General features: G+C 39.2%; 1 protein-coding gene and 1 long non-coding RNA gene across 2 annotated transcripts in view; one reads left to right on the top strand and one right to left on the bottom strand.

The window, feature by feature from the left end:
• Nucleotides 1-7,241, top strand: part of syt9b (synaptotagmin IXb) — a 52,702-nt gene extending 45,461 nt beyond the window's left edge. The window contains exon 8 of the mRNA XM_044357876.1: nt 4,403-7,241. Within this exon, the coding sequence (XP_044213811.1) occupies nt 4,403-4,480 (78 nt within the window). The 3' untranslated portion in view covers nt 4,481-7,241. The remainder of the gene's footprint in view (nt 1-4,402) is intronic.
• A 1,484-nt stretch (nt 7,242-8,725) lies between these two features.
• On the bottom strand, nt 8,726-12,933 carry LOC122986047. Its single transcript, XR_006404233.1, has 3 exons — nt 12,613-12,933; nt 11,852-11,963; nt 8,726-10,283 (listed from the first exon to the last, which is right to left on the bottom strand). It is a non-coding gene; the product is annotated as an uncharacterized LOC122986047 (long non-coding RNA).
• Nucleotides 12,934-13,100: the final 167 nt, after the last annotated feature.

The raw sequence follows: 13,100 nt of genomic DNA, 5'->3' as shown, positions 1-13,100 counted from the left end.
GGTTGTGCACACTGTTGAAGCTCTTTTTACACCATAAGTCAACTTGGTATTTTTTTTTTTAGTTGCATCCTGACATCAGCATTCTTCCCACTCCTCCCAGTTAAACACTTGGTGTTTTACTGAGCACTGCATCAAGCTGTGCAAGTAACTGAAGCACTAGCTGTCACATTGTGTTTACCAGAGGACTTGCAGTATTGGTGGGAGGTCAGTTACAATGGTATTGCCAGCAGTGGTGAAGCTAGAAGACCTCTCTTGTTGTCTCTAGGGCCATTTGTATAGCGCTAAAACACGCACATGCACTCTCCATTAGCAGTGTCTTATCTGAGGCCATTATAAGCAACACTGGACTACAGCAGTACGGCCTGAGATCCTGACTAATGGCTTATTTGTGTTTCCTCAAAAGATCCACACATAACTCCTGAGGGGACCTAGCTGGCCCACTGGACATGTCGTACACACACAAACACACACACACACACACACACACACACACAATTATGCACACCTATCTATGTAAAGTACAGATAGTGATATACACGCATACCGTATTCACACGTAAAAGCAAAATAGATTAACTTCATCGTATGCAAACACATGCAACATGCTGTCTCTTACGCCCACACACATGCACACACACACACGCACATACAAGCATACTGTCTCTGACACACACACATGCACACAGTTTTCTTATCCACTTTCGGCTTTTATTGCTTTTCTGAAGTGTTGGAGTAAGCCTCACTGACCCTCTGACCACAGACTGAGCGCATTAATAATTCACCAACTTGATCTCTTCAGCCAGGGGTTGTAAACACACACACACACACACACACACACCAGGACCAACAACAAAATGCTCTTGAATTCCCCAGTCATTTCAAGCTAGTTCTGATGCTATTGAGCGGAAAGCAAAGGAAGTGGAGAAGGCAGAAAACTCAGTTGCTTCCACTTTGTCACATGAATGAGTGGTTGAATAACAGAAAGGCAGATGGCAGGGGCCGCCCTCACAAAGCAAGGTGTGTGTGTGTTTGCAAGCCAACTTTGAGCTCATATCCCTGGCTTTTCAGTCTCACAGGGCTGGCTCAGGTTAAACCAGAGTAGATCGCCATGGTAACCTGCACAGTCAACCTGTAAAAGGCAACGTTAAATTCAGATCAGAGAGGATCAGATCAAAGTCATCAATCAACTCTCAAGAATAAAACAAAGACAAAGGCTATTTTGGTTGAATCCAGGTGTAATATCAGGTAACCATTTGAGCATAAATATACTGAATAAATATTGTAGCATTTCTGACAGGAGGTGGTTCAGTGCTGTTTATAGATTTTTTTCACAGCAGAAATTTGAACTGGTCTTAAGGCCAGGTCAAACCAGCATTTAAAATGGCAAAAATTTCTTGGTGAAATCAATCCCTCTCAATGTGTTAGTGGATCCGCACAGTAAGTCCATGCAAATTTTTCACATTGAGTTTAACTTTGGTAAACTGCAAACTGCCCTGCAAATATTCACTAATAGCAAAATCATCTTCACAGTGCAGACTTATGAGGAAACAGGGGAAAATCCAAAATGGAGGAAGCTATAATAGCTCACTGCATGGATGTATAAAGAGAACTGGATACAGGAACAGCGCCGGCCTTTAAAGCAAATTTGACATTGTGGCCAAACCGTGTACTTACAACATCATGTGATGCACACTGGCCCAAAAAGACTTTTTCCCCACAGACTTACATTGTGAAAGTGACATCTGTAAATCAGTGGATACATTTTTCGAGCGTCACAACCCTACAAAATGAGCCGTTTCTCTATCAGAATTTGATCCATTAGGGCTAAACTGGAAGTTAGCTGTTGGCGCATGTGGCCCATAGAGCGTGCACAGTATTTTCATCCAGGTACTTTCTTTACAGCATGAATTGGCTTTTTTGGCTTCATGCGCCACTGAGCAACTTGAACGAATGGAGCCCCGACTCCAGTGCTGTATCCAGTTCTCTTCATACATCCACTGCTTACTGGCACCATCCACTTTTATTGTACCTATAGGAGTATCCCAGTCAATGGTAGAAATTTGTCTTTTACGTCCATTAGCAACCAAGCTAAGAAGCTTGCTAACTGAAAGCAAGCAGTTAGCAAGCTTGCCTAGCACAGAGAAAATAGAAAAAAGCTCTGGGAGCATGTCCCTTTTGGCTAGAATATTAGCACTTATCTCACCAGCTACAAATGTTTACCAACTAGCCCTGTGAGTCACCACGTCACCAAGGTTTGAGACCCAAATATTTCAAAAAGACATGCAGATGAATTTTGCTTTGCCACTTTCTGGGATGACCAGGCCTTTAGAAGGAAAAGCACGGGAGTAGCTAATAACATTAACGGTGGCTCAGTTTAATCAATTGTCCCATGACACCTATTATGTTATCAATTACACCTGTGTTTTTTTCTGCTGTGACATGTCAAAATGTTTGTGAAGAAGGTCTGCTGCATTCATAATCTATCACCCCAAGCCCTGAAAATCAGTGAACATGAACAGAAAATCACTGAATATGTGACAAAAAAGAAGGTACACTGTGCTCTAATGGCTGGCAGTGTGTTTCCTGCATGTCAACAGGGCTAGGTAATATATTAGAAACACCTTTCAGTATAACATAGTTCAATACTGTAAGTTTTAGAGGTTTCAACCTGGTGACTTAATCTTATAGTGTACTATGGTTGTATGGTGGGTGGTACAAGCTGTTATTACTGTTACTTTGACTGTGATCTATTTAGAGAAAAACCTGAATGGCTGACATGACACCTGGACTGTATGTCTAATTGCTCTGACAGGTTCACCCACCTTTAGCAGCAATAAGCTGCTCATACATATTCACCCTGGATTTTAAAATATTTGTAGGTCTGAGTCACATTAAAGGATTGTGTTACAAGTCAGTCAGTACCAAATTACATGGAAATGCGCAGAGTAGGTTTGGAAATATCCTGGTCCAACATTACTTTGGGCAGTGATATCTCTGAACCTACACTCCAAATTTCCATTTAATTTGGTTTTTATTTTCAGAATGAACATTTGTCCATGTCGTTATATCCCAAACATTAATTACCATATTTTCAAAAAATTAATTGAAATTAGTGGTGAATTCTGTAGCACCGTGGTGTTTGAATGGTTACAGCAAATGCCACGTAACTGCAATATCCCTGGTTAGGACACCGCCTGGGGACTTTCGTTGCATGTCATACCCCTCTCTCTCACCCTTGTTTTCTGTCTGCTTCGCCACTATCAGCTCTCAATTAAAGGAAAAAATGCCCAAAAAAACATATCTTTAAAAAAAAAGAAGAGGAAAAGCAAATTAGCTGTGAATTCCAATTAAATTTCCTGAACATAAAATGCTCCCCAGACATAGTTGTTAGGGGAACCCCAGGGCAAAAATTTGTTGTTGGGCACCTATTGAAACACAAATCTCCAGTCCTCTCTCCATTGTACCCTGTTGCCCCCAGGTTCCCATGAAACACAAGACTACACATTGCAGGTTCAACATACACCCAAAGCAAACAACCAGTTTTTTGTGTCAGGTAGTTTGAGGCATTGCGAGTAACCCCGTTCTTGCCAAAAGTGAAACCTTTACATACATTACAGTGTTCTACAGCTTATACAGGTTTGCAAGTGAGGTGGATTCATCAAGTTAATCAAATTATGTGCAACTACATGTAGTGAAGCTCTGCTTTTGGGGCCTCTGTGGTCTCTCACGGCCTGACAATTACCTTCATTGCCCAGTTGGTTATTCAGCCTAGTCCCCAGAGGATGACATGTTTCATCACAAACATTTCAACCTTACACACATATTTTGTAGTTAGACATGATTAATTGATTAATTGATTTTATTTATGGATTATCAGACACACAAAAAAAACAAACTCCAAGGGCTAACATGTTAAAGTGAAAACACTTATTTCCAACATGGTCCCAAGATGAAAGAAACATAGAGAAGCACAAGACATTCAACATAAAAACTAAATAATGCAATCCTGAAACCCACAAACACATCACCACAATTTAAGAAATAAAAAATAATATATATATTATAATATATATATAATAACCTCTCACATCAAAAAACAAGGACAGCTAAAGTAACAATGTAATTGCAGTTATCATTATAAATCTGTGACCCTGTTCCAGTTTGACAGATTGACATGACAGTTGCCATGTACATCCATGACCTTTCATGTAGCCCTACCCCACCCTCAGATCGACCAACTCATTTTTAGTGAAGCTTTAAGATTCTAAAAATAGCATAGCATCATTATGTTTTTCATTCAATCCAAAACTTTGGTAGACTCTAGACTCTTGTTTCACTTCTTCTTGTAACTAGCTGGATGATCCCCCACCTCTCTCTCTTTCTCTCTCTTTGTTTTGGTCCAGTGGGTTGGACAGGGAGCGGCGGGGAGTGGAAGCCAAGGAGGATCCACCAATTCCCTGAAGACACCACCATCACCATAACCACACACACACACACACACACACACACACACACACACACACACACACACGCACACACACACACACACACACACACACACACCACACACACAAACACACACAGAGCCTCAGGGTGGTAGAATGATGACCTGCAGATAGCCCTACTGAAATGTTAAAACATACAGTATAAGGTTTGACTAACAAGTGACTACAGTAGTAACATCAGCTATAAGCCATTACTCAAACTGATGTGTCTTTAGATTGAACTAGGCTTTAGTGTGCTGAGACTGCAGCAAAGGTTAATACCCACTTCTTAATTCTTCTTGTGTCTTCACAACCAAAAACCACTTAACTACATTCCAAGTGAACTACGACAGTACTTTCATTCATCATTTTGACTTGTAACTGAAAGTATTAACAGATTGAGATTATCTAACAGATCAAGCTTCTTCTTTCTTTTTTTTTTTTTTTTTTTAGCAAATCACAGTTTGTGGACCAAAATCATTAATTTTTAGGCAAACGTGTGAAGCTACAACTGTCGATTTGTGATCAACTACCATAGTACAGTATTTGCTCTACAGTAAGAGTTAGAAAGGTGAGATTACATGCTTAGAAATGACAGAGAGGACATTCCTGTTCAAATCAACAAAGCTTCAGCTCTTTTGAACATTTGCTTTGGTTTTTACAGGCATGAACAAATGAGATTTTCTTAGTTTCTTAGAAACCTTAGTTTTACTTTATGGGTGACTTTCTCATAGAATGCTTCCTGTAAAGATGTAAACTGAAGATTTTCTCCATGAATGTGTAAAGCAGCTGACAGAGGGAACAAAAAGTGTTTTATTTATTGCATGTTAAATTGTCATACTTTGTTAACAGGGTGTGGTCAAAATAAAGAAAATGCAAGCATAATAGTCGTCATCTGTGTTGAAATTGGCATCTTTATATGGCAATAGACCGCTGATCTCTTTGAAGGCAACATCATCAAATACTAATCTCTAAGTATGACAGCTAATGATTCTCACTGATATTCTTGGCCTTTTGAGTTAAAGAATAATTCTAGTTTATAACAACAAGGATATTATTTTGTAGTTATGACAGTTGTTCTCACCAAGTTAAAAGATTCAATGACCAACCAGTGCTATTTGCAGTGCAGGTTTTATATGTTTTAGTTTGCTTGAGGCAGTTTGATTAAACACAAGTTAATTTAGGAACATGCACCCATGTGACCTCAATATAAGCTAAACAAATCTAGATTTTGAAGTAGGGGTCCCTTTATAAGGCACAGCCTAAAGGTTAGGTAATAATGCAGGATCCACCTGTATTTATATTATACTTAAAGCAGCATTAATTTTGTACTTAAAGAATCATCATTCATACTTTTTTGGCCAGTTGGGGGCGGCAAAACCAAACATTGATGTGTTATTGCAAACATTTTTGACAAATGAAAGTCCAATATTCACTCTCTTTTAGCTCTGTTTGGTCTCCACCAACTCCTTAGGGAAACATTTTGTGCTTTAATTGCTAAAGCTGCTAAATGTTCCCATATGTTGTCGCTAACATTTGGTGCTAGGTAAGTACTGTAGTTTACAGTGGGTTTTTTAAAGCTTTGTTGCTGCTGGAAATTAGGTTGATGAGAGCCGCGAGACTAAACCAAAACAGTAAAGTTGCGGATTGTAAAAACAAAACAGAGAGCTTAAAGACACTTAAATGTTCTGCATAGAATGAGGAGGGACTACAGAGTTGGGTGGTAAATTTCAGTGGTTTTTACATCATCAGTGAGCTTTTACATTACAAGTAGTAATTTGATTATTAGCATGAAATATCAGTTAGTGCAGCTTTAATTGTTGCAAATTCCTACACAAATTTGCAGTTAATCAAATTATGTACAACTAGTCAACATGCATTGAAACTGGAGCTTTTAGGGACCCTGGCAGAGTCAGGTCTATTATTACCATATTTCTATTATTTATTACCATAAATAATAGAGATGATGGCCAAAACTGCAAAACATGTTAAATTATTAAAGTAATTATTAAGAATTATCCTCTAACGACATTTTAGATGCAGCTCTGGAAGATGCATAGTTTCCAGAAAGCCTTCTTGTGTGGCTAACAACACTCTTATCAAACCAGTGAGAAATTCCTTGTGCCTTTTTGATCGGGGCTTTGTCACTGCAGAAGGCTCCCATTTGGAAAGAAGTCCAACATACAATGAAGGTAATCACTCAGTATCGTGTCGTCATTAGCAATTGGTCATTCCTTTGCCATGACATTAGTATATAGATTTATAAAAACACACTTGCAGTTTCCCTATCCTATTGCAAGGGGACCATGCTTTTTGTCTTTAATTTAGACCACACCCTGCAGTTGTTTTAATAAGCCAGTGTTTGTTTTTAGAAATTCAAATTAATGCCAGTATTATTTATGTCTTTGTATTGGACACTGTCACAAATAACGATGACAATTTCTTCTGTGTTTGTAGGTACAATGCATGCATCATTTTTCTGTGAGTCATTTTTAAATCTCTTTTGTTGTGAGATACTAATCATATTGTAAACACAAGGTGTACTATGAAACTAAGGCAGATTGTGTAAATTGTCCATTCGGATGTTATTAATAAATATTTCTATATATAGCATGGGTTGGTTTATGGGGGTTGTGCAATAGAAACAGAAAAAACGTTTCAGAGAGAGTGAGAGAGATTGAACAAGACGGACCGATACATACACACACATATCCCCCCTCAGGCTTTTTATTTCCTCCACTTCACACCTGTGTTGTGAGCTCTCCCAACAGATCACTGTGATTGAAAGACCTATGAAGAGCCTCTGACAACACACATACACACCTTCACTGATGCGTGTGTATGTGTGTGTGTTTATGTGGATGATGTTCCTGGTATTTTTCCAATAACCTAGGAGCTGCACTCATTAAACATCCCCTCTAGACATGTTTTAAAATACTGTATTACTCTGCTTTGAAATATAACTATGTCTATGTTTTTTTCATAACATTTCAATTATCTACTGCTTCATCACTGAAATATCCAGAATGCATAGAAATATATATTGTGTACACACATGTGTATATACATGTCAGAAATTTAACCGCTTGACACAAAATGTCTCCTATTATACTATATACTTAAAAGTCCATTCTCAGTGTATGTGCTCTGCATGGAGGCTTCAAGTTTCCACATCACACTTGTGTAGGTTGAATATTGGACCAGGATTGGCTCCAAACTAGTTGTGATGTCACAGATCATGCTTACAGGTTCCTTAAAAGCAGATTTTCAATGAGCGCAAAGAAACTTTCCACTTTCAGCAGATGAATGTGAAAACAAACTCTGCACATAGATTAGACAAGGCAATGTAAGGCAAGGCAAGGTCACTTTATTTATATAGCAGATTTCATACCAGGGGCAATTCAAGTGCTTAACAGAAAATAAAATAATAAGAATATTGTAGCAAGAACAATTAATGTTATTAAAAACACCAATGTGAGTGTAATAAAATAACGATTATAACAAAACAAACAATTAAAATCAATTAAAAACATGTAAAACTGAATAAAATTATGTAGACACATGTAAACGAATGCTAGAAAGTAAAACATTATTATTGTATTGTATATAGTTATTCTGCAAGGTGAAGTTAAAACATCCAACTGTAGGAATAAGAAGAAAAACACATTTTTGAGTGGAGGAGGACTTTAAAAGACACTATATAAAGAAAGAGCATCTTTCAACACAATTTTGTTTGCTTGATGATTAATGGGAGAGGAAAGAAGAAAAAACACAAATCTGTTTTCAGTTTTTGGACTTTTTCTCTAATCTTTGATTTTTGGTGAAATATTGGATCATTTGAACATTTATTGAAATGAAACCATGTGAGAAGTTTAGAGAGAAAAATCACTATTTGGTGGAGCTGTTAACAACTCATAGACATCTGAAATGTGACCTCGACTACACACTGCTTTTTGAAAAACATCTAAAGCCAAAAAGGTTGGAAACCACTGGTTTCATCTTTAACAATGTGTTGTATTTTAAAAGCTTGTTATATTATCCATTGTGTCAAAGCTCCATCTGAAAAGTAACTAAAGCTGTCAAATAAATATAGTGGAGTAGAAAGTACAATATTTCCCTCTGAAATGTAGTGGATTGGAAGTATAAAGTAGCATTAAATGGAAATACTCAAGTAAAGTACAAGTATCTCAAAATTGTACTGAAGTACAGTACTTGAGTAAATGTACTTAGTTACTTTCCACCACTGCTAGTCGCTAATCTTGTCTGTCTGTTGTTTGGTGCTGGGCAAGTGGTATAAAGTAGTTTTATAGTAGTTTTATCAGAGGATTTTTTTGTTTTGTTTTGTTTTGCTTTGGGTTTTTTTGCTGAAAGCAGCTACATGTTGTTTCTGGAAACAAGGTTGATGACAGCAGTGAAAAATAGTTGCCAGTAAAATTAAAACAATTAGCTGAAAGATGCTAAAACGCTTTGCAGAGAGGAGGAGAGCTCTTTTTTTTGTGGGTTCATCATCCGGTGACCCCTGTCATATTACACAAAGTCATTTGATCCATTGTTCAAATAAAAATATTGATTAGTGCAGCTTTCAGCCTGACCATCTCCATCCTGACACAGGTCTCTCCCCTAGCCCCTAGGGGTGGGTAAAATGTATTTAGCTGGTGGTGGTTATTGCTCCCTTTTCTACAACACACCGCTCGTAGCCTCAAACATCTGCATGCTCCCACCATCACTCCCCAATTCATGTGCTTTTGCAGGTTTCTCATTTCTAGTCTCTCAGATCCAGTTCTACCAGCAGCTGCAGCGCAATCTGCCAGTTACAATCATAACATCATCAAGACTCTTCAGGCGCCATTCACATTTTCTTCTTTGGTAAACTGTTTCCACAGTTACTCAAGGTGAGTTTATTCTTTTTTAGGATGTTGAGTGGTTATGGGTGTGTTTGTCCAATGACAGGCTTTGTGTTGGATTTAGGATTTATGTCGTCCCCTGCTACCTAACCTCAGACTGTGCTTGTGATAGAGGGCACAGGTTGATCAGTTAATCGTAAATGCAGATCATTTTAAGCATTTGAAAAAAACTACTCATACTGTCCGTTTAGGCTGCACAATTAATCACATAATAACAGCATCATAACCTCATCTTGCCCAAGTAATTAGGCTAGATCTGCTGAGATATTGACACTCTACATTTAGTGCCTGCTGTGGTGCATTAAGCCATCAAGCCCCCTTCTACTGACAGGTTAATTGTTGGTCTGACCAATGGCAGGTATTTATTTTCAGCACAATCTGATGGCGATGATTTGATTTTCACCAAATATCTTTTATATTTATTTTTATATCACTTGATCTAATGGTGGTATTGAGCACCATGACACAATTAAGACTGAACAACATACAATTAATCATGATCATGATTAATTGTATGCAGAACAAAGGGTCCTGTTGCTAAGATATCTGCAGTATGACAAAGGAAGGCACTTTGGAACACCGGTGAGCGCTTCATCTAATTTACTTAACTTTATGAGTTTAATAAGACGTAACAGAGAAGTAACAGCATGACCACAGTGTCTCAGATTAGAAGGAGGTTAAAATCATGGTGCAGATAGAGAGAGAGGTGTTGTCACATGCTATATACAGACAAAGCTCCTGACACACACTCCAACATGTGATGCCTGCACTGTATGTTTGAACAATTTTTGTTGCTGACCCATCTTCACAGTCTACAACAATGGGTCGTCTTCAAAGAAGAAAAAAGGCTTTTCTCTTCACAGCCAGCAAGAGACCTGCTGAAGAGGCACTTTGACCTGTAATAACACAATCACTGTCTGTTACTTTGCCCCTGTGGAATATCCTTGCTAACCCGGTGAAGCAAAATGAGAAGAAAAGAAACTGAAAAAATATATTCAGCCATTCAATAAGATTTCCCTTGTTGTCTTGTGGTTGAAAGTATGACAATGCAGGGAAGACAGGAACAAGACTCTCAGGTGAGAGATAGCTGAGCCAACAGCTAAAGCCGCAGTGATGTGGCGTCTGAGTGATGTTTGGGATTATATTCTGTCTGAGGCTTCCGGTGTTACTAATACAATGGGGTTGACATATCAGTTTCACAGTGTACAAAGGCTCCAAGCGAACTGAAAAGTGCTTCCATGATGAGACTGCTACAGATAAAACTAACTAGGCAGAATGCAGACACAGTATTTATGCTGACTGTGACAACATTATCAGTCATTTATATTCATAGTTCCAAGCCACAGATCACTGAGGAATCTGCCTTGTTTACAAATTAAGGGGCATTAGTGAAGACGAAGTGGATGTTATTCAGCTTATCAAGAAGCACTAAAACTGATCCAACAATGATGCACCTCCAGCCTACATATGAGGCCAATTTGTCCACCTAATTTATCCCTCTTGTGCTCTTAAAGGCAATTTGCAGAAAACTGCTGCTAAGCACTTTTGGAAATGTTTGTATTGCTCTGTGGATATTTTGTACTCTTCTTACCATTGCTGCTGTAGGCGCTCAGAGCGAGATGATACTCATGAAAACATCTATAGCCCATAAAAATGTCCCATGATAGGTTGAGCTGCTTTGCCACAGGCTAAACTCTAATTTGTCAGTTAAAAGTTTGATAACTGTGTGTTCAGACAGAACGCAAAGCGAATTTTAGATGCAGCACGATCACATACAAAGTTGATGCAAAGACACAAGTAAATGAAAATTGGCCCGAGGCAGTGCGAGTTGACAAAAATACATTTTACATTTACATTTTGTCATTTGGCAGATGCTTTTATCCAAAGCAACTTCCAACCGAGGCAAGACAATCAAGTGTTAGAGGACAGTGACTTTGAAAGAGCCGTGGTACAAATTCTCAACTAGCTGACCAGGTACAAGTGCGATGAGTAAGAGCACTAGACAGAAAAGTAAAAAGCATTTACAAGAGTCCAATCCTCAGAATGCTTAGCCTTAGAATGACACACAGCTGAAACTGACTATCAGTTCAGGACCAGTGTGTAGGATTTAGTGGCATCTAGCAGTGAGATTGTTGATTGCAACCAACTAAATACCCCCCCCCCCTCCCCTAGACACTGCACCTTTATATACTTCAGCAGACAATGCTCAACAAAATTAGCAAAACAAAGTGAGTGGGCGTGATGGCTAATAGTTCCCTGAAACTATGCATATAAACATTCGAATGAATTGAAAATGTTTCAACTTGAGCGAAAATCAAGTGGTCCAGCGGTCAAACACAGCGAGTAATGTGAGGCAAAAATTCACTTTGCATTCTGTCTGGTAGACTGATCTGAAAACCAGGAACTTTGAAACATGTTCCTTGTGCTATAATAAGCTACTTCACTTCTGTGTTAAGGTACTTACAGAAAGTGAGCAGGTGCTGCTGTCACTTCCATTGTTTTCAGCATAAACAAGATGGCAGCCACCGAGGTCAACGCAAGAGGCAGTGACAAGGAGAGAGAAGGCTTCTGCTGCGCTGTTGAGTACACACGGTTATTAATTTCAAAGTTTGATTAGCCCATTTGGGCTAAAACACTTCATGGTAGCTACACTTGCCATATTAATCATGTCATATTGCTAACCATTTCCTCTATGTCAAATTACAACCTGCTCTACTTTTCTACAGTACATGATGAGATTGGAGCAGCTGGGTAGCAGCAACACGTGTGTATGGTACAGGCACCTTTACATTAGCTGCAGTTGTTACTGAAGTAACAATGCAAGCTAGAAGAAAGACGAAGACATTTGTAAAGTACCACAGTCAAGTTAAACTATGGGTATATTGCAGGTTTGACTCAAATGATGCATGAAAGTACATCAATAACATGTTTAACACATGATGCAGATCAACTAACAGATACTGTAGTTTGGATACCATAGAAATGCAAGCTAAGATATGCAGTGTTTGGTGTTTGTGCACAATTAGTGTCCGACTTAAATGGAGTTATTATTATAACAAAGGTTCAGGAATAAAACCACGAGCCTCTCTCTCACTAAATTCAATCACCTGCGCCTCACTAATTCAATCATCCATGCATACCTATATAAGCCTGTCTAACCCCTTTCTCTCCCGTTCGTCTCAGTTCTCACACAACCTACGACACACTTGCATCGCAAACGCTTACCTCCCGCCCGTGCTCCGTGATCCACGTTCCTCGGCAACATACCGCCCACGCCCGCGCTTCTGATCAGCTGGGATCCAGACGCTCCACACGCATCCACGCAATGGCCCACTCGGACGCGGCTCTTTTCAAAGCAATTAACATCTTCAACCGGATGTTTGCTCACCTCCGGCAAGCTCTCAAGGAGTCGGTCATCCCACTCCTACGAAACAATGTTAAAGACAAACTTTCCAACTCTATGCAGACTCTACTTCCGTCAACTCTCTCGCTGGCAGCTCAAATCCTCCCGCTCTTCCGGGTTAATTGTCCGCCGCCGGGCTGACGCACACCAATGATGTCACAACACCGCCTACTACAACAGAGCCACTATGGTGCAGCAACAGACTGCTTGAGCTGTAGCTAGGGTGAGGTCGTATTTCCCCATGTGCCTGCTCCCTACGGCTTAATTGCCTCATGTTTTTGTTTCATCCCTGCGTCTATGAGCCGCACAT

The sequence above is a fragment of the Thunnus albacares genome, chromosome 7, assembly GCF_914725855.1.
Source record: "Thunnus albacares chromosome 7, fThuAlb1.1, whole genome shotgun sequence".
Classification (NCBI taxonomy): domain Eukaryota; kingdom Metazoa; phylum Chordata; class Actinopteri; order Scombriformes; family Scombridae; genus Thunnus; species Thunnus albacares.
The sequence above is the reverse complement of the archived record's forward strand: the minus strand, read 5'-3'. Positions and strand labels throughout refer to the sequence as shown.